The sequence below is a fragment of the Mirounga angustirostris genome, unplaced genomic scaffold (assembly GCF_029215605.1).
Source record: "Mirounga angustirostris isolate CCGP_5_RB_7025 unplaced genomic scaffold, mMirAng1.0.hap1 SCAF_15, whole genome shotgun sequence".
In the NCBI taxonomy this organism is placed as follows: Eukaryota; Metazoa; Chordata; class Mammalia; order Carnivora; family Phocidae; genus Mirounga; species Mirounga angustirostris.
This window is the reverse complement of record NW_026991723.1, coordinates 46,370,362-46,397,895: the sequence shown is the minus strand read 5'-3', so window position 1 is coordinate 46,397,895 and position 27,534 is coordinate 46,370,362. Positions and strand designations below refer to the sequence as shown.

Below are 27,534 nucleotides of genomic sequence, written 5' to 3'. Positions count from 1 at the left end.
ATGCCATAAGGCCTCAGTGATCAGGAGGTTTTCTGAGGGGGTGGGCACAGGATAGGAAGAAAAACACAACGTGAGTAACGGGTTTTGGAAGCATGTGTGAAGACCCAGGGGAGGGTTAGAGGGCAAGGGTGCCTGATCCTGGAGGGATCAGGACCCATAGCTGAAAAGAAGGGGTTAGGGAAGGTGTGCCGACACGCTTCCTTGCTGACCGCCTCTCACAGGTGAGGGTAATAAGAGAGGCAGGCGCCCACCTGGAGCCCAAGCATCCTCAGGGAGGGCGTGACTGCAAGCCAGCTTTTGGAGGTTAAGGAGGAGGGTCCATTAATTTCCACGCGGCTGCAACGGAGTGTCAGTGCAAAGATGAGGAAGTCGTGGCAGGCGCTTCGTGAACTCGAGCACGTGCCCGGTCGGGCATTCGTGGTGCGGCGCGCTCTCGCCGCGGCCCGAGCTTCCGGAACTTGGCTTTCGTCTCCTTCCCAAAGCACGACCTTAGTTGTTTTTGTAAATTGCTGAGTGGGGAGAGGCCCCGCCTTTCCGGGCCGGGGCTTGGCCGCGGGGCCGTCCCTCCCGCGCTCCCCGGCGGGCGCTCCTTCCCTGACGGCGCTGGAGGGCCCGGCGGCGGCCCGCGAAACCCATGGCGCTGCCGGCCTGGCTGCAGCCCAGGTAGGGCGCCCGGCCCGTGGCGGGAGGCGAGGGGTGCGGGGGGTGGGGCGCCAGGGGCGGGGTTCCCCCCTCACGCCCGCAGCCAGCTGGGCGGGCTCCCGGCGGCGCGGCGCTGCGCAACCCTGAACCCCGCGCACCCTTGAACTCTCGGCAGGCATTAGCTAGTTTTCAGTTTTCTCGCCAATCCTAGGAGGAAGGCTCTGTTATTACCCCATCTCCAGACGAGGAAATGGGAAGGACAGGCTACGCTGCCACCCCTTCGTTTTGTGCACCCTCTACGAGTCCTCCTTTCCTCCCCGCTCTGCCCGCCGGGAGTCCTTTCCTCCACTTTCTCGGACCCGGTGTCGCAGGGTGGGTTTTAGATCTACCAGCTGCAGAAACCCCTGTCGCATGTGTGGACCCCAGAGCCCAGTTCAGTGGACCTGGAGATGTGTATGTTTAACCAACACGCCACGTGATTCTGATGCAGGTTTAAGGAAGGCCTCCTTGCGCCCACTCCTCTTAGTGGTTTGCATCATGTGTAGGGTGCCTGTCATCAAGCTATACTGTATCTGCTTCCTGCTTATTTGCCTTATTTCTCAGAGGTTTCACATCTCCGACTGGGAGAAATCCTTGTCTGTACTGGCAGGGCCCCTCCCACCACCCTTCTGAACCCCCAGGGCACACTTCAAATAATGCTTTTCCTAACTACCTCAAACTGTGTATCTGTCAATCATCCCTTAGTCATCTCCCCAGCAACCCAGTTTTAAACCCAGCTTGACTTCCCTTTTCTGGCCTGAGCCACTCAACTGCTTTCTATGTGTGTCTGGTGAAGGAAACGGTCTGCCCTTGCAAATATAATAGGCAGTGGCGAGGTACTGACCCCCATCACAGAATGCATTCACAAGTCAGGAATGGCCAACTACTGAATCATCCACCATTGGGAAATACCACCACTACTCCCTTCTTGTAACTATAAACCAATGATTTCAGCGTTTGCACTTAGTAGGCTGAGTTGCAGGAACACATTGAGCACGTCAAGCTCTCACCATCTTTTTTTTTTTTTTAATATTCAAAGCCATCTTTGCAATTCTTACTTTAGCCCTTCGTGAGAATAAGGTTAGAACTTCCTTAAAGCAGGGGCGCCTGGGTGGCTCAGTTGGTTGGGCAACTGCCTTCGGCTCCGGTCGTGATCCTGGAGTCCCTGGATGGAGTCCCTGGATGGAGTCCCTGGATCGAGTCCCGCATCGGGCTCCCTGCTCAGCGGGGAGTCTGCTTCTCCCTCTGACCCTCCTCCCTCTCATGCTCTCTGTCTCTCATTCTCTCTCTCGCAAATAAATAAAATCTTAAAAAAAAAAAAAAAGAACTTCCTTAAAGGTGAAAGTGAATTTTAAAATCGAGCCATATTTGGTTTAAAGCAAACTCAGGATACTCCTTTTAGCAGATAATGTGTGCTTTGGGTCCTTTCACAATCTGATATGCGTTACGGAGGTAACCAAATAGAAGATTCCGATGTGGAATGGTTTTCTCTTGCTCAGGTGGCCAGTAGGTTAGTTAAAAAATTTGTGTGTAATGCCGAAAAGATTATTATGAAGGAAGTACTTCATGGTATTTTCCTGTATTTATAGGTACAGAAAGAACACCTATCTTTTCATCTACTACTTAATCCAGTTCTGTGGCCATTCATGGATATTTACCAATATGACAGTGCGGTTCTTTTCATTTGGAGAAGGTAAAACTTCAAAACCGTTTTGGATTTTTAACTTTCAATACTTGTTTTCACCTAGTCCTGCTTATGTTAGTTTTTCAACTTCTGTAAACATCACCTAGTATCCTTCACTGCTTTAAAATTTAGTAGCCATATTTTTCAGTAACCTTACTTTTTGCTCATTGCAAAAACCAAAACCTTTTTGGAAAAGGGGGCAGGTGAGGTGAGGGACAGGGACTTGGCTTCCCTCTGACTAGGCAGTTTGCCCTGAAAACACAGACATTGGGGTGGTTCTGTCTGACTCTTCCTTTTTGGTTCTGCGGCAGACCTTCGCAGACTTGGTGGGTTTTGAGGAAATCTGTAAATTCCAGTATAACATTTTGTGCAGAGAACTCAGGAATTAACCAAATTCTTCCCTTGTTTTTTTTTTTATTCCCCAGGCTTAAAATAACTGGAGACTACCAGTAAGTGAAAGACAAACTGTATAGACCTCAGGGTTCTATTTGGTCCCCTTAAGAAGTAATGTGTCCCTAAGTAAATGACAAACCTTAGAGATGACTCACCATCTATATGGGAGTTGGTATTAATGGTTAAAGTCATGTTGCCTCCAGTTTTCTAAAAAGTAAAGGTTTTAACTAGCATTTCAGTTTTTAAGAAATGAATCACTAAGTGACTGTCAAAATAACATTCATGTTCCATCCCCACATGGGTAAGTGTCATCACAGTTTACAACTGTTGGGTGACTTGACAGTTTGAGCAACTGCTAGTTTCAGCTAGAAACAAACACATAGAATATACCCGGGAAAAGTCATGCTGTGCTCATCAATTCAGACTTCTATATCATAAGGAAATTAATCTAATTCCGAGGTGCCATAACTATTTTAGGTTGCTTTTTCTTACTGTGAATCTGCAGTTAAATTCTTGCCCTCAGCAACCTCCAAAGATACAACCTAAGGCTTGAATTTCAACTATGAATGTTGGGAGTCTTCAAGCAGAGGAAAACATGAGCGGTGAGAAAACGTCCCTGCATGTTTATAGGAAAAAAACCCAACACTTCTAGGCCTTGAAAGTTAGCTGAGGCTTTGTGGGCATATTACAAGTCATTCATGCCAAGAGTTACAAGCAATGAACTCTTTCTTATCCTGCCTGGCCTTTCCAGTGGGAAAAATTGCTTTAGTCAGCAGTGTGTGTCTTTCTTAATTATTATCCTACTGTTAAAATTGGAGAAGCCTTTTACTAAAGCAACACAACCATTCATATGGAAAGCAGACCAAAAACCACTAAGTGGGAGTTCAGTACAATTCCTGAGTCAATGTATAAATTAAGTAGCTTAGTAGCTATCTCATCACCTAAAGAGTAACACCTGCTACCTTCCCTGTCCCAGAGCTGTGTAATTGATGATGCTCTGTTGTAGCAAGTGCAGGGCAGTGGATGAGAGCGCAGACTTCTGGGCCTCAGGAACCATCTGTGAAATGGGGATGATGCTAATAGTGCTCACCTGCTAGAGCTGTTGAGAAGAGAAACCCTTAGTGCTCCATAAATTATCATGTGAATGATCCCTGGGCAGGAAAGACAGCCAAGTCTTCCCTAGATGGTTCTTAACATGGTGGGATTTCATTTTAAAATTTAAACCAACAGATTTATCATATTTAGAGAAACCGTTGTTTCTTTCCTATTTCCGTTCTTTCCAAATGCAGTGTGGGCTCTCTGCAGTGCAGTCTCCAAAAGTCCCCACCAAAGGCCCAGGTTCTAACCAAGGTCTAGAAGGCACTAACCAAGTATGTATAGGACACTAATAAGATGTTGTTAAACATGACATCATTATAATGTCCTTTCCATAAAGCTTCTCTAGAATCATAGTTTTCTCATCTTTGTCATTGTCTTGTCAAAAAGGTGTGAGCACACCAGCTTCTTTAATAAGCTTATCTCCAACCTGTTTACAGTTGATAGAGTCTAGATTCTACTGGGTTACTTTTATGCCGGAATTGCTTTATAACATATATGGGGAATTATCATATATATGGAGAATAAATACTATAGCTTTGGCCATGGGCTTTCTTTTTCAAATTTTTACTTTTTTAGAAGAGCAATTAAGATAGACTACAATATGAAGTGCTTTCTTTGGTTGCATAGTGTTTTGTTTTGTTTTGTTTTTAAGATTTTATTTATTTGAGAGAGAGAGAGAGCATGAGAGGTGGGAGGGTCAGAGGGAGAAGCAGACTCCCCACCGAGCAGGGAGCTCGATGTGGGACTCGATCCCGGGACTCCAGGATCATGACCTGAGCTGAAGGCAGTCACTCAATGAACTGAGCCACCCAGACACCCGGTTGCATAGTATTCTTAATAATTTAGTAGCTGTTAGGAAATTTCTCACATGTACAATGAAAAAAGTAAATAATCACAATTTTTATTTCAAAATGCTGTATAGATTTGGGTTGTGACCTAATTTTTACTTACTGTATCTATTTTTAATTCCCTGGATGCAGATTCCATGGTTGACACTTTTTATGCTATTGGTCTTGTGATGCGCGTTTGCCAGTCCATTTCCCTCCTGGAGTTGCTGCACATCTGTGTTGGCATTGAACCAAACCATCTGTTTCCTAGGTTTCTGCAGGTAGGTTTTGTTTTGTTTTTAATAATATCACTGGGGTCGCCTGGGTGGTGCTGCCAGTTAAGCAGCCAACACGTGGTTGTGGCTCAGGTTGTGATCTCAGGGTCCTGGGATTGAGCCCCACATTGGGCTCCCTGCTCCTTGGGAGCCTCCATCTCCCTCTGCCTGTCTCTCTCTCTCTTTCTGTCTCTCATGAATAAATAAATAAAATCTTTAAAAAAAACAAAACAAAAAAAACACATGATATTATTGACTATATTCTCTATGCTGTACTTTTCATTCCTGTGACTTATTTTGTAAACTGAACATTGGTACCACTTAATCTCCTTCATCTATTTCGCCCATTCCCCCAATCACCTCTCCTCTTGCAACCATCAGTTAGTTCCCTGTATAAAGGAGTCTGGGGCCTTTATTATTATTTTTTGGTTGATGGTTCATTTATTTTTTAGGTGCTACAAATAAGTCAAATTATGTGGTCTTTGTCTTTCTAACTTATTTCACTTAGCACAATACCCTCTAGCTCCATCCATGTTCTTGTAAATGGCAAGATCTCATTCTTTTTCATGGCTGAGTATTACTTGTGTGTGTGTGTGTTTGTGTGTTTGTGTATACACACCACATCTTCTTTATCCATTCATCTATGGATGGACACTTGGGGTGTTTCCATAACTTGGCTATTAGAAATAATGCGGCAATAAACATGGGTACATATGTTTTCAAATTAGTGTTTTTGTTTTCTGTGGGTAAATACCCAGTAGTGGAGTTACTGGATTATATGGTATTTCTGTTTTTAATTTTTTAAGGAAACTGCATACTGTTTTCTCCAGTGGCTGCATTAATTTACATCCCCACCAACAGTTGCCTTTTCTCTACATCCTTGCCAACACTTGTTGTTTCTTGTCTGTTTGATTCTAGACACTTCCAGGTGTATGAGGTGGTATCTCATTGTGGTTTTGATTTGCATTTCCCTGATGATGAGTGATGTTGAGCATCTTTTCATCTGCCTGTAGGCCATCTGTGTGTTTTCTTTGAAAAAATGTCTATTCACTTCTGCCCATTTTTTAATTGGATTGTTTGTTTTTCTGGTGTTGTGTGCTTCATATATATTTGGATATTAACCCCTTATCAGATATTTCTCATTCAAATATCTTCTCCCATTTGCTAGGTAGCCTTTTTGTTTTGTTGATGGTTTCATTTGCTGTGCGAAAGCTTTTTATTTTGGTGTCGTCCCAATGGTTTAATTTTGCTTTTGTTTCTTTTGCCTGAGGAGACATAGGCATAAATATGTTGCTAAGGCTGATGTCCAAGAGATTACTGCCTGTGTTTTCTTTTAGGAGTTTAACGGTTTTAGGTCTCACACTTAGGTCTTTAATCCATTTTGAGTTTATTTTTGTGTATGGTGTAAGAAAGTGGTCCAGTTTTTTTCTTTGACAGGTAGCTGTCCCATTTTCTCAACACCATTTGTTGAAGAGACTGTCTTTTCCCCATTGGATATTATTACCTCCTTTGTTGAAGAGTAATTGACCATATAATCATGGGTTTATTTCTGGGCTCTCTATTCTGTTCCTTTGATCTATGTGTCTGTTTTTGTGCCAGGACCATATTGATTACTTCAGCTTTGTCGTATATCTTGAAATCTGGGATTGTAATACCTCCACTGTGTGGCTCTCTCTCAAGACTACTTTGTCTATTCAAGGTCTTTTGTGGTTCCATACCAATTTTAAGATTATTTGTCCTATTTCTGTGAAAATGTGGTGGTTTTATAGGGTTTGCATTGAGTCTGTAGTCCGCTTTGGATAGTATGGACATTTTAATGATAATTCTTCCATGAGCATGGTTCTGCAGGTAGGTTTTAATCACATTGTCAGTATTATAGTTAGCAGTTGAAAAGCAAAGCCCTGAAAACTTGCAACTCAAGTCACTAATAAGAATTTATGAAAAAGTGACCTCATTCCAAGACACTGCACAGTTAGACTAGCCAGTTGGAAACATTCAGGGCAATGATGCTGTTGCTGTGGGAAGCACTGAGGTGATCTTCTCTTAAGGGGCAGGTTGCACAGCCACTTCCCACTCTCACGGTGCCACTGCCCTGGGCAATGTAGGATGGAGGAGAGTCAGAGGGTTAGAGTCATTCAGACTTGGGTTTGACACCTGGCTCTCCTAGCTGTCACTGTGGGATCATATCCACAGTCATAGAGCTGTTTTGGAGGAAAGACACCACACTATCTGGCCAAGAGTAAACGGTCCAGGGGCACCTGGGTGGCTCAGTCGTTAAGCGTCTGCCTTCAGCTCAGGTCATGATCTCAGGGTCCTGGGATCGAGCCCCACATTGGGCTACCTGCTCTGCGGGAAGCCTGCTTCTCCCTCTGCCTCTGCTCCTCCCCGCCCCTGCTCTCTCTCTTTCAAATAAATAAAATCTTTTTTTTTTTTAAAGATTTTATTTATTTATTTGAGAGAGAGAATGAGAGAGAGCACATGAGAGGGGGGAGGGTCAGAGGGAGAAGCAGACTCCCCGCCAAGCAGGGAGCCCGATGCGGGACTCGATCCCGGGACTCCAGGATCATGACCTGAGCCGAAGGCAGTCGCTTAACCAACTGAGCCACCCAGGCGCCCCTCAAATAAATAAAATCTTTAAAAAAAAAAAAAAAGAAAAAAGTTTCCTTCACCATATCCAAAGAACAGAATACTCAGCCATTTCTTGTTCTTCCTGCCACTTTTACTGATTACAAATGGAAACGAGAGATCATTCATGTTTATTTAATACAGCATCTAATCATAGACTTGGGAATCCTACAGACCTGGATTCAAATCCCAGTTCTAGCTCTTACTAGTTGTATGAATTTATTTTTTTTATTTCAAGTTCTTATTTAAATTCCAGTTAGTTAAAGGATAGTGTAATATTAATTTCAGGAGTAGAAACTAGTTGTATGAATTTAAACATAGAAATTGTTCTGAACCTCATTTTCTCATGTGATGTGAAAATAACATCTCATGGAGTAACTGAAAAAATGGGTGGGATAAGTTCCTAGTGCTTAGTTAGAATATAATATCTGGAAGCTATTGCTGTTATTTTAGCTATTGTTTGTTTCCTGTACCAGGTCTTTAGCCCTAGATGACCATGTTCCTTTTTTTTTTTTTTTTAAAGATTTTATTTATTTAAGAGAGAGGGCGAGAGCCCGCATGAATGTGGGGGTGGGGGCAGAGGGGCACAGAGAGAGGGAGAGGGAGAAGCAGACTCCCCAGTGAGCAGGAAGCCTGATGCAGGACTCGATCCCAGGACCCAGAAACCATGACCTGAGGCAAGGCAGACACTTAACTGAGCCACCCAGGATCACTGTTAATGTAATGGTTTATAGAACTATGATCGCTGTAATCAAACTATATCCTGGTTTGGTACTTTAAAATAATAATGGCAAATATACATTGAATCTTTTTATTCAAAGTGAGTTTATAGTGTCTACTGTTAATGGGGCTCAAGTTTTTAAGTCTTTTTTGTTGGCAGGGATAACAAGAAAGGGATTCACCACATCAGGGAAGATGGCTACCATTTTCAAACTGGGCTACTGTTAATTTCTGTTGTGATTGTTTGGCTTCCTTTTTTTTTTTTTTCCTCTTTGTAATTTTATCTGTTCTCTATTTGTGTTAACTCATTTACTATCTTTTCTATAGTTTTCCGAAAGGACCTGGTGTTGGAAAGAGCTTTGAAAACCTATATCATCACGTTCAAAGTTTCATTTTCTACCTCCTTCCTTTGAGTTCTGCTGACTTTTAGAAGAATCCCTCATTATTAGATGACTCTGAGGCCTCTGTTTTAAAATAACCAAACAAAACTCTAAGGTTGTGTAACCATTCTTGGTTTTCCTGTTTCCCCATTTTTAAGTGAAGAAACCGTAGTTAAGAATGCAGCTAAGCTACTCAGCAATCATAGCTGACTGCACACAGTATCCTGAAAAAGGCACGATGCCCAGCTGCTTTCAGTGGGCCAAAACACACGTCTGCATATTTGTGATGGTATTTTGCCGTTACCTTTGTGAGTCTAAGGCATGACTGAATTCTCGTTTCGGAAACTGGTCTTCCAAAATATCAAGATAAGTAATTCCAGAAAGCAATAGGAAAATGTAGCAAGTTGAGCCATGTATCAAATGGTGGTGGTATGTGTACCGGAGGTCTGTTTGTTTTCTCTGTTCTGTGCATTTTTAGATGTTTTATACACACATCTTTATTTTGACAGGGAAGAGCCATTACGAATTTCTGAAATTATACACAATTGACAGACTAAAATAATTTAACACAATAAAAAATTTTTATGTATTTTCAAAATATTACAATATACAATAAAATATGGTAATAAATTTTTGGGGTGCCTGGGTGGCTCAGTCGTTAAGTGTCTGCCTTTGGCTCAGGTCATGATCCCACGGTCCTGGGATCGAGCCCCGCATCGGGCTCCCTGCTCCGTGGGAAGCCTGCTTCTCCCTCTCCCACTCCCCCTGCTTCTCCCTCTCCCACTCCCCCTGCTTCTGTTCCCTCTCTCACTGTGTCTCTCTCTGTGTCTCTCTCAAATAAATAAATAAATCTTTAAAAATAATAATAAATGTTATGTATTTTTTAAAAATATACTTTAGGGGAAAAAGGGAAAACTATAACAAATAGTTGCTTATAGACATCCATTTTTGGAAATAATTACATATCCATTAAAATCATATAAAGAAATATAGTAAATTTTCTGTTTTTTTTCAAGATTTTATTTATTTGGGGGCGCCTGGGTGGCTCAGTTGGTTAAGCAACTGCCTTCAGCTCAGGTCATGATCCTGGAGTCCTGGGATCGAGTCCCACACCAGGCTCCCTGCTCAGCGGGGAGTCTGCTTCTCCCTCTGATCCTCCCCCTCTCATGCTCTCTGTCTCCCATTCTCTCTCTCAGATAAATAAATAAAATCTTTAAAAAAAAAAAAAAGAAAAAAAAGATTTTATTTATTTGTTTGACAGAGAACAAGAGAGAACACAAGCAGGGTAAGCGGGAGAGGGAGAAGCAGGCTCCCCACCAAGCAGGGAACCCGACATGGGGCTCAATCCCAGGACCCTGGGATTATGACCTGAGCCGAAGGCAGATGCTTAATGACTGAGCCACCCAGGTGCCCCAATAAATTTTCTGTGTTTTAATTTATAAAATGGGAAAGTAATTTAGGTCCCAAACAAACAGATAACTATTATAAGACATGATAATATAAGTGAAAACTAGGCATCTTTCCTCTCCAACCCCTTCCTTCCAAAAGAGCTCACATATTTAGCTTGGTAAAAAAAGAAAAAAAGTTGAATTGGGAAATTCATATATTTCAATAGATGTAATCAAAACAACTAGGTTTTTATTTTCTATTTATTTATTTTTAAACAACTTGGTTTTTATAGTGTGGAAACACTGCCAACACTGAAATACTGATTTTGAAGGACTTTGTTCTAACTTTGTGCAGAAGCCTGAGAAAGAGGTTTGTATTGACAAAAGTCTTAGGTTGTCTTAACTCCAGGAGACGGGAAAATAGCCACAAAACTAGCCTTTGGATCAGGACATTAGACCACTGTACATTTAGGAAACCCTCCGAGTAATCCCATTTCCACCTTCACCTTTTGAGAAATGCTTAAAAATCAAAGACTTCATATATAACTATTAAAGTGGCTTAATTCTGCATTCGTCCTTTGCATTGCAAGAAACCCTGTCACACATGTGTTAATTTTACAAAACTTGAAAAATCTATAAATCGAAACACTAGGAATTACTACCCCCAGATAACTGTGCCCACAAAAACTTTGATTTATTCACCCAAATCGCAAAAACCATTTTTATATTTACAAATACCACATATTTCTGCTAAGGGCAAGCAGGGGTCTGCTTGCCAAAAATAACTCCAAAGATTTTTCACAGTCCTAGATTCTGAGAACAAATATGAAGAAAATACCAAGGGTGTCTTAACATAAACCCTTTTAGGAAAACAGCCAAGTTTCACCCTGATTTCTTTTTGGCTGTGAAGCAGGTGCCTCTTTGCATTGCTAGATTAAATAATCGGGTTTTCCATACAGCCATATGGGTTTTCTCTCCAGTTTTGAGTCGAGAACAGCTTTGCATTGTTAGAGATAAAACTGTACTGGGGATTGTCAAGCCGATGTTCTCAGTGTTGAAGCCTCCTGGGAATGAATGACACAGTTCACTCTGTAGGTAAGATTTTAGAATTTTCCTGTTGTTTTTTTTTTCCATTTGTTTGTTTTTTGTATTTGATCCATGGAGTTCTTCAGTGTGATCGTTATAAAACTATATAGTATAATTTTAAAGATGCTGAGACTAACCTTTTTTATTCAGTGATAGTCTTAATGATCTATACAGAAAAATGTTTTCCTGTAAATATACTAATCACTACATTATGTTTATTTTATTAGTAATAACTTACATTTATTTAGGGCTTTTTATGTGCCAAATAGTTTTCTACGTTCTTCATGTGCATTAACTCACTTAATCTTCAAATCTTCAATCATAACCTTATCCTTTATAATTTACTATATAATGCTAATGCTAATTATTATCTGCAGTATAATTACTTAACCCAAAAGCTAAATAAATTACCCAAAGCCACATAAATTGTGAATGGTGGAGTGAAAGTTTGGATTTAGGCTATTTGTCTTGAACTCTCAACTATTCTAAATTTGCTTACTGTATATCTCACCAAGTAGGATGTAAATACCCCGAGGGCTGGAACTTGGTCTTGTTCATAGCTACATCTCAAACAGTGCACTCAAAAAATATCTACTGAATGATGAATAAACAAAAAATATGTAAATAGAAATATGTAAATGATTATGTCTTACAGAAGAAAATAATCGGTGGTTTTGCACATATTAAGGATATGTTTCTGAACTTCTCAACAAAAGGTCATAGGATTTAAATAGTTTGGGTTATTGTTTTAGTAAAAGAAGTCTTTGAGGCTAAAACTAATTTTTATTTTTTTTAATGAAGTATAATTAACGTAGTGTTATAGTTCAGGTGTACAATATGATTCAACAATTCTATACATTACTCAGTGTTCATCACAATAAGTGTACTCTTAATCCCCTTTATTTCACCCATTGCCCCACCCACATCCCCTAGTGCAACCATCAGTTCTCTGTATTTGAGTCTGTTTTTTTGTTTCTTTTTGTTGTGCATTTGTTTTCTTAAATTCCACGTATGCGTTAAATCACATAGTATTTGTCTTCCTCTTTGAGTTACTTCACTTAGCATTATACCCTCTAGGTCCATTCATGCTGTTGCAAATGGCAAGATCTTATTTTCTTATGGTTGAGTAATATTCCAGTCATGTGGAATTTAAGAAACAAGATGAACATAGAAGGAAAGGAAAAATAAGAGAAAAACAGAGAGGCAGTTGGGGCGCCTGGGTGGCTCAGTGGGTTAAGCGGCTGACTTTGGCTCAGGTCATGATCTCGGAGTTCTGGGATTGAACCCTGCATTGGGCTCCCCACTCAGCAGGGAGTCAGCTTCTTCCTCTCCCTCTGCCCCTCCCCCCCCTTCTGCACTCTCTCTCTCTCTCTCAAGTAAATAAATAAAATATTTTTAAAAAATAAAAATAAATTTTAAAAAAGGGAGGCAAACCATAAGAGACTCTTCGCTGTAGGAAACAAACAACTTGGGTTGCTTCCTTATCTTGGCTATTGTAAATAATGCTGCAATAAACATAGGGGTGTGTATATCTTTTTAAATTAGTGTTTTTGTTTTCTTGGGGTAAATAGTAGTGGAATTACTGGGTCATATGGTAATTTGATTTTTAATTTTTAAGGAGCCTCCATACTGTCTTCCACAGTGACTTTCACCAACAGTGCCCAAAGGTCCTCTTTCTCAATGTCCTCACTAATACTTGTTATTTCCTGTGTTGTTGATTGTAGCCATTCTGACTGATGTGAGGTGGTTTCTCATTGTGGTTTTGATTTGGATTTCCCTGACGCCGAGTGATGTTGAGCATCTTCTCATGTGTCTGTTGGCCATTTGGATGTCTTCTTTGGAAAAATATCTATTCAGGTCCCCTGCCTATTTTTAATCAGATTATTTGGTGTATTTGGTGTTGTAGAAGTTCTTTATATATTTTGGATATTAATACCTTATAGAATATATATCATTTGCCAATATCATCTCCCATTCAGTAGGTTGCCTTTTTGCTGATGGTTTCCTTCACTGCAAAAGTTTTTCATTTTGGTGTAGTCTCAATAGTTCAATTTCACTTTTATTTCTCTTGCCCGAGGAGTCCTATCTAGAAAAAATGTTTCTATAGCTGATGTCAAAGAAATTAGTGCCTACATTTTCTTCTAGGACTCTCATGGCTTCAGGTCTCATGTTTAGGTCTTTGACCCATTTTGAGTTTATTTTTGTATATGGTGTGAGGAAATGGTCCAGTTTCATTCTTTTAAATGTAGCTGTCCCATTTTCCCAGCACCATTTGTTGAAGAGACTGTCTTTTCCCCATTGTGTGTTCTTGCCTTCTTTGTTGTAGATTAATTGACCATATGAGCATGGATTTATTTCTGGGCTCTCTATCCTGTTCCCTTTATTTATGTATCTGTTTTTGTGCTAGTACCATACTGTTTTGATTAATACAGCTTTGTCTTTTGATTAATACAGCTTTGTCATATATCTTAAAATCTGGGATTGTAGTAACTCCAGCTTTGTTCTTTCTCAAGATTGCTTTGTCTATTTGAAGTCTTTTGTGGTTCCACACAAATTTTAGGATTTTTTATTCTAGTTCGGTGAAAAAATGTTGGCATTTTGATAGGGATTGCATTATATCTGTAGATTGCTATGGTGGTGTGGACATTTTAACAATATTGGTTGTTTTTTTTTTTTTTAAGATTTTTATTTATTTATTTGACAGAGAGAGACACAGCAAGAGAGGGAACACAAGCAGGGGGAGTGGGAGAGGGAGAAGCAGGCTTCCTGCGGAGCAGGGAGCCCAATGCGGGGCTTGATCCCAGGACCCTGGGATCATGACCTGAGCCGAAGGCAGACGCTTAACGACTGAGCCACCCAGGCACCCAACAATATTGGTTCTTCTAATCCATAAGCATGGAATATCTCTCCATTAACGTGGCATCTTCAATTTCCTTCATCAGAGTTTTATAGTTTTTGGAGTACAGGTCTTTCATCTCCTTGGTTAAATTTATTTCTGGGTATTTTGTTATTTTTTTGTGTGTGCAATTGTAAATGTCATTGTTCTCTTGATTTCTTCTTCTGCTACTTGATTCTAGAAATTCTCTCCATAGAGGGAATAGTTTGTAACTGCATTGTTGATAACCTGAGTGCCAGCTGCCATTTATTAAATAACAACGTAGTTTTAGTCACTGCTTAACTTGGAATGTAGGATTCCCAAATAGAACATAAAAATGCGAGGGGCACCTGGGTGGCTCAGTCGTTAAGCGTCTGCCTTCGGCTCAGGTCATGATCCCAGGGTCCTGGGATCGAGCCCCGCGTCGGGCTCCCTGCTCTGAGGGAAGCCTGCTTCTCCCTCTCCCACTCCCCCTGCTTGTGTTCCTGCTCTCGCTGTGTCTGTCTCTGTCAGATAAATAAATAAAATCTTAAAAAAAAAAAAAAACTTAAAAAAAAACACATAAAAATGTGAGGTATTTTTGTTTTATAGTTACCATACTTCTGAGTAGACCACATTAAGACAATGTTTAATTTGGCCTAAGTTACCGGGTTTTTTTAATTGTACTTTTATTCCTACCAAGTTTGAGCTACGCTAAACACTAAAAAGCTATTAGTAATTAGTCATGTTCTGTTAGGATTTGCTTAAAATGACAAAGTGCTAAGTTCTCACAAGTGTAAAGCTCTAAGTAACTGGTCAAATTATTATACATAAAAAAGGAATAAAATAAAAAAGTCTATTCTTCAAAAGTGTTTTGGTGTTGATTTAGAATATGAAGGAGGTTCTTGTTTTAAGGTTTAACTTTTGAAGAGAGGCTTTTTGAAAGAACAGACTATAACCTGGGATATTAGGCATAAGGATAGCCCATAAAATAACAAAGGGGAAAATGTGTTAGTGTTTTAGAACAAGGGATTTAGAATCACATTGTCTAGATTTTTATTCCAGATCTGTAGCTAAGTCACTTTCACTTTGTTGTTGTTGGTTTAATATTTATTTATTTATTTGAGAGCACATGCTCGAGATGGGGGAGGGGGCAGAGGAAGATGCAGACCCCCTGCTGAGCAGGGAGCCCCATGCGGGGCTCGATCCCAGGACCCTGGGACCATGACCTGAGCCGAAGGCAGACGCTTAACTGACTGAGCCACCCAGGCGCCCTCAAGTGATGATTTTTTTTTCTTTCTTTCTTTTTTTTTTTAAGATTTTATTTATTTGAGATAGAGTGAGAGAGAGCGCACACACGCAGGAGCAGGGGGAGCAGCAGGGAGAGGGAGAAGGAGACACCCCACTGAGCAGGGAGCCCAATGCGGAACTCGATCCCAGGACTCTGAGATCATGACCTGAGCTGAAGGCAGATGCTTAATGACTGAGCCAGCCAGACGCCCCTCAAGTGTTGCTTTTCAACAGGATGAATTTTTTTTTTTTTTAATTTTTTATTTATTTGACAGAGACACAGTGAGAGAGGGAACACAAGCAGGGGGAGTGGGAGAGAGAGAAACAGGCTTCCCGCCGAGCAGGGAACTTGATGCGGGGCTCAATCCCAGAATCCTGGGATCATGACCTGAGCTGAAGGTAGACGCCTAACGACTGAGCCACCCGGGCACCCCTCAACAGGATGAATTCTATTGTTCAGCACCATTTCTGTTTTAGGGGATTTACTTCTCTACTCATCAGTTAAGGGGCAGTCTGACATCATGGATAGCTTATAACTCTAGAAACCACAAAACGTGGGATACATGCTTGCAGGTCTGCCACTAGGGCAAGTCACTTCTCTGGTTCCCCAATTTTTTATTTGTAAAAAGGTGGGATTGGGCTAGAGTGGACCCTAGAGATCCATTTTATCAAGTGTTATCTAGGTTTTTGTTTTCTGTAGTCAGCCATATAATTAGAAATATGTGTTGTGTGTATGTATTCATGTATATGTATCTTGAGAGTTTTATTAAAAAAAAATAAATTTGATTTTGGGGCGTCTGAGCGGCTCAGTCGTTAAGCGTCTGCCTTCGGCTCGGGTCATGGTCCCAGGGTCCTGGGATCGAGCCCCGCATCGGGCTCCCTGCTCTGCGGGGAGTCCGCTTCTCCCTCTCCTTCTGCTCGTGTTCTGTTTCACTCTCTCAAATATATAAATATTTAAAAACAAAAAACCCAGAAATTAGACGATTTTCCTAATTAGCAGGCACTGACCAAACATAAGATTCTTGTGTGCTGCTAAGATCTTTTATCTGAAGGCTGCCTGCTGTCAGTGACACAAGCTTGGATCATTCGGTAATTTTAATTGCAGGTAAGTATACTTCATTATGTAAATATAATTAAATCAAGAAACTGGGGCATTTTAAAGAAAGACTGACAGAACCAGTACAGCTATGTAAATGGCTTCTATAGATTGACTAAGGTTTGAATCATATTTAATTCCCTTAGCCAAGCAAAGACCCTCTTGACTCACTGCTGTGGTCATACATGCTGATAGAACTCATACACATGCATATCTGATCATGTGGCCCAGTGTTAGCAAATCTTGGATTTCTCTGCACTAGATGATTTTCCAGGATTAACAACCAATGATTCTAAGTCACAGATTGTTCCGTTTTTTCTCCTTGATCTGCCTTAAAAATAAAGACAACTATTGAAAAATATAAAGCAATCCCCCCCTTTCCTTTATCACTAATATGCTCCCTCAATCTCAAGTACATTTTCCTTTGACCATTGAGAACAAAGTAGAATGTTTTGTAAAAAAAAAAACAAAAAACAAAAACGCAGACTGTACAGGGAAATTAATACAATATAAGAAGACACATTATATTTAGATTGGGAAAGAAAAACTTATTTTTTGAGGTCAGTAATTGGAGCTAAGCCATAAGTGTCTGAATTCTCAATGATTTGCAAATGCTTACTGACTTGGAAAAAAATGTGTATGTTGAATTCTTTTCATTTTCCACTGGCTTGTAAAGGTTAAGATTATATTACGTCTCTTCCCCCTCCATCCACCCTCTAAAAAAAAAAAAGCTACAATAGCTTCCCTGTTAGATGAAATCGAAATTTCTTGGCCTATCATTCAAAACCCTTTATATCCCAGCCCCCACCACATTTTCAATTTTATCTCCTATTTATTCCCTTCTCTGTACCTTCCCCCAACTCTGGCTTCCAGGGGTTCTCCTTACTTCCTAATACACCTGCATTTTCACACCTCTGCCTGTTTGCTTTACCTGCTCACCTGACCTAGGATGTCCTTTTTCCTATTCAGTCTACCTGACAAACTCCTGCCCCTTCTCCCAGATTCAGCTGAGGTGTTGCCTTTTTTTTTTTTTTTTTTTTTTTTAAGATTTCATTTATTTGACAGAGAGAGACACAGCGAAAGAGGGAACACAAGCAGGGGGAGTGGGAGAGGGAGAAGCAGGCTTCCCGCTGAGCGGGGAGCCCGATGCGGGGCTCGATCCCAGGACCCTGAGATCATGACCTGAGCCGAAGGCAGACGCTCAACGACTGAGCCACCCAGGCGCCCTGGTGTTGCCTGTCTTAATAAATCTCTCTGCACCCTTTCCCCAGGCAGGTATGTCCCTCACCTGTGCTCCCATTCAGAGCACTTCAAATGACAGCATTATTCACACTGTGGGAATTTTACCCCCACATTCTCCTACCACTGCTACTCTCTTTAGCAAGGACCACACTTTGACTATATATATATAACCTTGGCATCTAATACATAGTGGACATTCAATAAAAGCTTGCCAAAGTGAATAAAAACATGGGTGCATATATCGCAGGAGGAGAAATATCCTGAGTAGATAAAATATGTTTTCTTTTCATTCATTATATATAATTTGGAGAATACAAAAAATACCAAAGAGGAAATGAAATTGACCTATAACCTTACTGAGAGATCATGTTAACAGCTTAGCATACCTATTTCCAGTTAAAGCATACTTTGAAGAGGAACTCTGGTTTTTAAAATTAGAAAATTACCTACATGCATAACAGATGATCCTAATTCTTGACTTTGCTGTTTCTTTGTTAGCTCACAGAGAGAATAATCATCCTCTTTGTGGTGATCACCAGTCAAGAGGAAGTCCAAGAGAAATATGTGGTGTGTGTTTTATTCATCTTTTGGAATCTATTGGATATGGTTAGGTAAGGAGCAAAATAATCTCTTAAAGCCAAGTTGCTTTTCTATTAGTAATAGCTGCCTACATTTGGTTACCCTGAATGAGAGAGAAAAACAACCCCTTTGCAAATTATTTTATCTTGATATGGAAATGTATTCTTAGCGCTTTCCATAATGGGCATATCAGAGGTAATGCAAACCTCCCGTGGTATTACAAGAGCAGATCAGTGCATTCAGTTTTCCAGCAGAAAACTTGGCATAGCACCACTTTGGGATAAACCTCACAGCTGCTTGCTAATGAAAGGCATTCCTTGAAATTGCTCTGGTACATTTTACTCTAACAAGCAAAGCAAGACTTCTATTATGTCATAGTCAGGATTTACAAAGTTGGTTTCTGTGAATTCCAGAATACTTTAAATACAGGGCCTCATCACTCTGGTGAAGAACGCACCTCCATATACATTTATTTTGTATTTTTTATTGAAGTATAATTAACTTTTTTATTGAAGTATAATTAACTTACATAATGTTAGTATTAGTTTCAGGTATATGACATACTGATTGGAGAGTTTTGTTTTTTAAAGATTTTATTTATTTGACAGAGCAAGCACAAGCAGGGGGAGCAGCAGAGGGAGAGGGGGGAACAGCAGAGGGAGAGGGAGAAGCAGGCTCCCCACTGAGCAGGGAGCTCGATGTGGGGCTCAATCCCAGAACCCTGGGATCATGACCTGAGCCAAAGGCAGACGCTTAACCAACTGAGCCACCCAGGTGCCCCTGATTGGACAGTTCTATACATTAATCAGTGCCGACTATGATAAGTGCGGTCACCATCTGTCACCATACAACATTATTACAATATTTTTGATTATATTCCCTATGCTGTACTTTTCATCACCATGGTACATTTTATATACAATTCCAGTGGGTCCAAATTACTTACTGAAGTTATTTTGTGGAGTCCCTCTGAATCCTTGAACCTCAGATTAAGAACCTTTGCTCTAGATCATCTTCAGTTTCCTTCTGTTTCTAAAACTTTGCAAAGAGATGGGTCTAGTCTTCTCTCTACCAGCAGTGGGGTAAACAGTCGCCTTTGCTCAGAGGCTCATCTTGGGGAGGTGTCCTAACTGCTACTTTGGCTTTCACAAATGAGAACTGCCCCTCCCACTTGCAAGATCTGGTTGTGGATAGGTAACAAAAGCACCCCAGCATTTTAGCTGAGGTTACGTGAATTACTCATTTATTAAATTGTCAGTAACTTAACTGAATTAAAGTATTTCTAAATAATGGGGTGAGCCCTAGAGTGAGTTAGAATGAAATGTTTTGTTGAATGAAAAGGACTATCATTCTTTGTATATATAATTTAGGAAGTTATTCCTCATTTTTTAACTGATAGTTTTGTAGACCTGGGGCGAATTTCATGGACTTTTGTAGCCCATGACTTTCTGTTCATGAGACAAGGAGCCCCATCTGGGACTGGGACTTTCTGACATATTGTTCTCTGGTACGCCTGACTCTTTCGGTGTCGATTCAGTCTCTGATAAGCTCAGGTAAACCCATTAGAGAACAAAATGATTTTAACATTGAGAGTAGTATCATGATGTCATGGAAGGGCTTTTTAACAGAGGAGATCTTAGGGATGACTCCCACCTCCACTGCTTGCTATATAATCTTGGACATACCACTGAACCTTCAAAAACAAAAGAATTGAGATAATTCATGTACTGTGATATTCACCCTTTATTTTTTAATTAATTAGAGTGAGAGTGAGGGTGGGGAGGGGCAGAGGGAAAGGGAGAGAATCTTAAGCAGGCTCCACGCTCAGTGTGGAGCCAGATATAAGGCTCAGTCTCAGGACCCTGAGATCATGATCTGAGCTGAAATCAAGAGTCAGACACTTAAGTGACTGAGCCACCTAGGCACCCAACATTCACCCATTTAAAATAGAAAATTTGTGGGTTTTAGTGTATTTAAAGATGGGTAACTATCATCACTAATTTGAGGACATTTTCACTGCACTCTATAAAGAAACCCCAAAGCTCTTAGCAGTAAAATCCCCATTTTCTCCTCTCAGTCCCTGGCAACCACTAACATACTGTCTCTATGAATTTGTCTATTCTGGACATTTCATATAAATGGAACCATCCAATATGTGGCCTTTTGTGACTGATTTCCTTCACTTAGCATAATGTTTTCAAGGTTTATCCATGTTATAACATGTATCAATATTTCATTCCTTTTTATGGATGAATAATATTCCATTATAGCGATATACCACTTTTATCCATTCTTCAGTTGATGGACATACTTTTTGGTTATGAGGAATACTGCTATAAACATTCATGTACAAGCTTTTGTATGCACATAGGCTTTCATTTCTCATAACTTAGAAGTGAAATTTCTGAGCACCTAGCCTTTTTGAAACTTTTTTTTTTTTCTCTGTTAAGTTGGGGTGGAATTACCTTCCCAACTTACCCTAAAATGACTTTTTTTTTTTTTTTTTTAGGCAAGGACTAGAGGGATACCTGGGTGGCTCAGTTGGTTAAGTGTCTGCCTTCAGCTCAAGGTCATGATCTCAGAGCCCTGGGATCGAGCCCCACATTGGGCTCCCTGCTCAATGGGGAGTCTGCTTCTCCCTCTGCCTCTGCTCCTCCCCCCCCACTTGTGCGTGCTCTCTCTCTCTCAAATAAATAAAATCTTAAATAAATAAATAAATGCAAGGACTAGAAATTTCCTCAGCCTGACAAAGGCATCTATAAAAAATCCACATCCAGATGATTGTTCATGTTGAAAAACTGATGCTTTCTTCCTAAGATGAGGAATGAAACAAGGATGTACACTCTTGCCACTTCTATTCAACATTGTACTGGAAGTTCTCGTCATGGCAGTTAGGCAAGAAAATGATGTAAAAGGCAATCATATTAGAAAGGAAGGAGTAAAGTCTCTATTGGCAGGTTATAAAATCATAAGGAATCCACTAAAAATACTAGAACTAGTAAACTGGTAAAGAAAGGTTGTAGAATACAAAACCAATATACAAAACTCAGTTGTGTTCTATACAACTTGTAATGACCTATCCTAAAATAAAATTAAGGAAAAATTTCATTTATAATAGCATCAAAAAATAAAGTACTTTGGAATCAATGTAACAAAAGATATGCAGAACTTACACATTGAAAACTTTAAAATACTGTTGGGAGAAATTTAAAAATATCTAAATAAAGAGATAGCCCATGTTTATGGGTTGAAAACTTAATATTGTTAAGACTGCAACACTCTCCAAATTGATCTGCATATTCAAGGCGATCCTTCTCAGAACCCCAGCTGGCTGCTTTGCAGAAATTGCAAAGCTGATCTTAAAATTCATATGGAAATTCAAGCAACTTAGACTAGCCCAAGCAATCTTGAAGAAGAACATAGTTGGAAGACTCACACTTCTCAATTTCAAAACTCACTACAAAGCAATAATAATCAAGAATGCGATACTGGCATAAAGATATATCATAGAATTGATAGTCTGGGGATAAATTCTCATATAGCCAATCGATTTCTGACAAGAGTACCAAGCCCATTAAATGGTGGGGGGGGAATAGTCTTTTCAACAAATGGTGCTGAGACAACGAGATGTCCACCTGCGTTGGACCCTTACCTCACACCATATACAGAAGTTAAAATGGATCGAAAACCTAAATTCAGAGCTAAAACTATAAAACTGAGAAGACCGCATAGGGGTAAATCTTGGTGATTTTAGATTTGGCAGTGGATTCTTAGACACCAAAAACAAGCAACAAGAGAATAAAAGATACAATGGACTTCATCAGAAGTGGCTTTAAACATGTAAGATGTTTATCTACTCTTGCAATAAAAAAGTAGATGCCAGTTTTTCACTGAGATTGGTACAAATCAAGTTTGATAACATGCCATGTTTAGTGAAGGCTTGCACTGTTGGTATATGGTTTTTATGTACACAGATAAGCAAATGCAAGAATATTTGAGAGGATATATAAGAAACTGGCATTGGTCATTGCCTCTGAGGAATGGAATCGGGGTCCTAGAATGGGAGAAAGGTTTAGTTTTCTCTATGTTTTCAAGGTTTTGGATTTTGTTTTGCCATATTATGTACAGCCTATTCCAGTACTCAAAGTATAGTCCCTAGACCAGTGTGGCATTAGCATCACCTGGGACTTGTTTATAATAGAAATTCTCAGGCTCTACCTGAGACCCACGGAATGAGACACTCTGGGTATACGGCCTAGCAGTTTGTGCTTCAGCAAGACCTCTGGGTGATTCTTATGTATGCTTAAGCTTGAGAACCACTGCCTAGTCAGAGAAACAAAAAGATGCAGAACTAAATTTATTCCCTAAATATTTACAAGTATATCTGTCTTTAAAAATCTAGCGGCATGCTGCATAAAACGGGCTTAGCTTCTGAGTGAAACTGAAGCCACTAATCAGGGAAACTTGTAATTTGCTGAGGGCCAAGAGTTCCATTTTTCTTTGTTTACCTCCGTAATTATCCATGATCCACCCCCTGCGACAAGCCAGACTGACACAGTTCCCTTCCCCGTATGTATGTATGTATGTATGTATGTATGTATGTATGTATTTTTGCCTCTTCTGCTTAAATGATAGGATATAAAGTTTGGAATGTAAACGTTCCAGTTGTATCTCTGTATTTAATTACAGTGTAAAATATTTTCTTCTCTTGTTCTTTCCCAGACGTCAACAGGAAATGATGTTTCTGAGCTCCTTTGTTTTCTTTTAGGTACACTTACAGCATGTTATCAGTCATAGGAATATCCTATGCCATCTTGACCTGGTTCAGTCAGACACTGTGGATGCCGATTTATCCTCTGTGTGTTCTTGCTGAAGGTAAGACAATAGTGACTTTGCATTATTGCTTACTGACAAAAGCAATCTAGTTATAATGGTTCACTTAACTTTTTGATGATTAAATCACGATTTTTGCTACTGCTAGCTGACAACTGACGGTGAATCATTCCTGGCACACTTCCCTCGACGCAAAAAAGCAAAGCATTTAAGAAACAATGTTAGAGGGGGAGGCAGCTTTGCACAGTAGACAAAATATTGGATGAGGAATGAAGACATCTGAGGACAGGCCCTTAACTTCATTAACTCGCTGTGTGAGTTTTGGGCAAATTATTTAACCTCTCTGTTTAGTCATCCAAAAGGGGTTTAACATTTAGTGACTCAGTGATTTTTTTTTTTTTTTTTAAGTAGGCTCCACACCCAGTGTGAGGCTTGAAATCATGACCCTGAGATCAAGATCTGAGCTGAGATCAAGAGTCAGATGCTTAACCGATTGAACCACCCAGGCGCCCCAGTGATTATTTTTAGTGCATAGAAATTCAGTTCCCCCGGGCTGGACTATCTTTCCTACTTAACCATCTCCCATGCATCACACTCTCTGCCAGTAACAGTTAACTCTACCTTTAGATCAGTCATCAATTTCTCAGGGAAGCATTCCTCAACTTTCTCAACTAAGTCCATTCCCTGTCCCCCATTCCCCACCCCCACCCCCCACCCCAGTACAGCACCATGAATCTCTCTTTCATAAGACGTGTCTCAGGTGTGATTAGACATTTGTGTGATTCTTTGAATGATGTCTGTTTCTTTTCTAGCCTCTAAAGCAACTTGGGGATATGGGGTTGTTTCCTTGCTTGCCTTTTTCTCATGCACCCAATATACATGCTCAATAAACACTGAATAAATTACTGAATACAATATGAAGTAAGCTAGCTACTTAGCCTAAATGTAAACCTAAAACTTAAATAATTCATAAGTTTGCAAAAAGCTTGAGGATATTAGGGGAGTATATTCTTCCTTCTGTAATGGATTTGGCAGACTGGTAAGGAACTTTCTGAAACAGACATTAAAATTTTTGAAAATGGAAGGCATAACGAAATAAGAAAGCATATTAAGGTAACTAAGGGAAAACATACAAAAAGAAATTTAACATAAAATGATGACATTGGCAATAATCATAAAGTGTATATATTCTACTCACGTTTCATATTTACCGATGACCAGAGAAAAGTTTATAGTAAATCATATTAGGTAGAACTTTAAAAATTTGTTTTGCTTTCAAAAGAATTACTGATTTTTAGGATAGACTATGCCAAGAGAATCTAGAGAATACTCTTGAAAACTAAAAAAAACTGGATTGCTCATTTCTTTGAGAATGAAGTTCTTCACTCATTAAAACATTAAGTACATTCCTTTGTTATATCCTATGAAAAATACCATAAAGAATGTATTATAAAGGAATAAGGTAGAGATAGGAGTAATCTTTTCCTAAAAATAAAGGATGAGGGCGCCTGGGTGGTTCAGATGGTTAAGCGTCTGCCTTCGGCTCAGGTCATGATCCCAGGGTCCTGGGATCGAGTCCCGCATCGGGCTCCCTGCTCCTTGGGAGCCTGTCTCTCCCTCTGCTTCTCTCTCTCTCTCTCTCTGTCTCTCATGAATAAATAAATAAAATCTTTAAAAAAATAAAAATAAAGGATGAATAACTGTATAGAAAACTTTTCCATTCTCATTATTTGATAATGTTAAGCCTTTCTGGGAAAGCCATGTTCCAATATGTTTGCCATAAAACCCATTTCTTTTATTGAAATTAGATTCATAAACTTACTGCAATTAAAAAGCAAAGTATATGCAGAAAAAGAGTCTGGAAGCATATGTGACAAAATGTCAATAATGATTCTGGGTAGCAGAATACAGGTAACTGTAGTTTTACCTCTACATGTTTCTTTATACTTCCAGTGCCCCAAAGTATAAAAATATGTAGTTAAGAAAACCTAGTTGACTTTTGATGACTCTAATATTTTTAAATAGCTGTAGTTTCCATCCAATACTATAAAAGACAAAAGCAGGTTCTATAGATAACCAAATCAACTGTTTGTACTGATTAAATTCTAGAGACTTAGGTGCAGCATCTGGAAATCCCAGACGCAGGACAATTGCGGACCCCATGCGCCTGCCATTCATCCTGCTCAGGATGGCTCTAACAGCTTTCGTTGCCCAACACTTCTTCTGTCTCGAATTTTTTTTTAATTTACAAATAATTTTAGACTCCTAAGAAGTTACAAAAACAGTGCATTGTTCCCATATACCTTCACCCAGCTTATCCTAAAAACATCTTATATAACCATAGTACATTATCATTTCATAAAGTGTCATAAAAATCTGTATGTGAGATATAACTTCATAGACGCTCCTCTTTATTTTTATTGAAGTATAATTGACATACAATGTTATATTAGTTTGAGGTGTACAACATACTGATTCAACAATTCCATACATTACTCCTTTTTTGCCACAGTAAGTGTAGTCACCATCTATCACTGTACAACGTTTTTAGAGTAGAATTGACTATATTCCCTATGCTGTACTTTTCATCTCCGTGACTTATTTTATAACTGGAAGTTTATACCTCTTAATCCCCTTTATCTATTTAGCCCATCCCCAAATACCTCCCCATTGGCAACCACAAGTTTGTGCTCTCTATTTAAGAGTCTGTTATTTAGGGGCGCCTGGGTGGCTCAGTCGTTAAGCGTATGCCTTCGGCTCAGGTCATGATCCCAGGGTCCTGGGATCGAGCCCTGCATCGGGCTTCTTGCTCAGCAGGAAGCCTGCTTCTCCCTCTCCCATTCCCCTTGCTTGTGTTCCTGCTCTTGCTGTCTCTCTGTCAAAAAAAACCAAAAAACAAAACTAAGAAAAAGTCTTTTATTTTTTATATTCCATGTATAAATGAAATCATATGGTATTTGTCTTCCTCTGTCTGACTTACTCCACTTGGCCTAATACCCTCTAGGTCCATCCATATTCTTGCAAATAGCAAGATCTCTCTCTCTCCCTTTTTTTTTTTTTAATGGTGAACATTCCACTGTGTGTGTATCTTCTTTAACACATTAATACATCTTTATCCATTCATCTATTGATGACACTTGGGTTGTTGCTTCCTTATCTTGGTTATTGTAAATCATGCTGCAGTAAACATAGAGGGGTGCATGTATCTTTTCAAATTAGTGTTTTTGTTTTCTTTGGGTAAATACCCAGTAGTGGAATTACTGGATGGTATGGTATTTCTTTTTTTTTTTTAAGCTAACACTCTCATTATCCATTTTATTAAGGAATACTTTCTCAGAAAAATATAAGACAAAAATCTTAAGTATATTTTAAGCATTCACTCATGCAGTGCACTCGTGTCTATTCAACATGAGGGTCTCTATACCTTTAAGACTGCTCAACCCATTCCCATTTAATATTTGAATGTGAAATTTCCCAGTAAGTGTGAGTTCACCGGTATGGTATTTCTATTTTTAATTTTTTTGATGAATTTCTATATTGTTTTCCACAGTGGCTGCACCTATTTACATTCCCACCAACAGTCTTACCAAGTTTCTTTTGCTTCCCATCCTTACCAGCATTTACTATTTATTTTTTTTTATTATTTTTTTATATTAACTATTCTGACAGGTGTGAGGTGATATCTCATTATGATTTTTATTTGCATTTCCATGATGATTAGTGATGTTGAGCATCTTGTGCTCGCTTCGGCAGCACATATACTAAAAAAAGTGATGTTGAGCATCTTTTCATTTAGCCCACTGTGTCTGTTTGCCATCTGTATGTCTTTGGAAAAATGTCTATTTAGGCTCTCTGCCCATTTTTTAACCAGATAGTTAACCAACTGTCTGGTATTGAGTTGTATAAGTTTTTTTTTTTTTTTTTTTTTAAAGATTTTATTTATTTGAGAGAGAGCACATGAGAAGGGGGGAGGGTCAGAGGGAGAAGCAGACTCCCTGCTGAGTAGGGAGCCCGATGCGGGACTCGATCCTGGGACTCCAGGATCATGACCTGAGCCGAAGGCAGTTGCTTAACCAACTGAGCCACCCAGGCGCCCTTGAGTTGTATAAGTTCTTTATATATTTTGGACATTAACCGTTTGTCAGATATTTTGCTTTCAAATATCTTCTCCCATTCTGTAGGTTGCCTTTTACTTTGTTGATGGTTTCCTTTGCTAGCAAAAGCTTTTTATATTGATTTAGTCCTAATAGTTAAGTTTGCTTTCATTTCCCTTGTTTGAGGAGACATGTATATAAATATGTTGCTAAGGGTGATGTCCAAATTACTGCTTATGTTTCCTTGCAGGAGTTTTATGGTTTTAGGATTCACATTTAGGTCTATGATCCATTTTGAGTTTATTTTTGTGTACGGTCTAAGAAAAGGGTCCAATTTCAGTCTTTTGCATGTAGCTCCCATTTTTTTCTGCACCATTTATTGAAAAGGC

The 27,534-nt window shown here is 39.6% G+C and overlaps 1 protein-coding gene across 5 annotated transcripts in view; it reads left to right on the top strand.

The window, feature by feature from the left end:
- Positions 1-491: 491 nt before the first annotated feature.
- HACD4 (3-hydroxyacyl-CoA dehydratase 4) overlaps positions 492-27,534 on the top strand; it is a 37,790-nt gene continuing 10,747 nt past the window's right edge. The window contains exons 1-6 of one of the 5 annotated variants that reach the window (XM_045882486.3): positions 645-663; positions 2,271-2,374; positions 3,282-3,360; positions 4,837-4,964; positions 18,138-18,250; positions 22,987-23,093. In XM_045882486.3, the coding sequence (XP_045738442.1) occupies positions 3,321-3,360; positions 4,837-4,964; positions 18,138-18,250; positions 22,987-23,093 (388 nt within the window). In that variant the 5' untranslated portion in view covers positions 645-663; positions 2,271-2,374; positions 3,282-3,320. Of the gene's footprint in view, positions 664-2,270; positions 2,375-3,235; positions 3,361-4,836; positions 4,965-18,137; positions 18,251-22,986; positions 23,094-27,534 lie in introns of those variants that run through there. The other 4 variants (XM_045882485.3, XM_054509243.2, XM_045882484.3 and 1 more) reach the window with 4 other exon arrangements.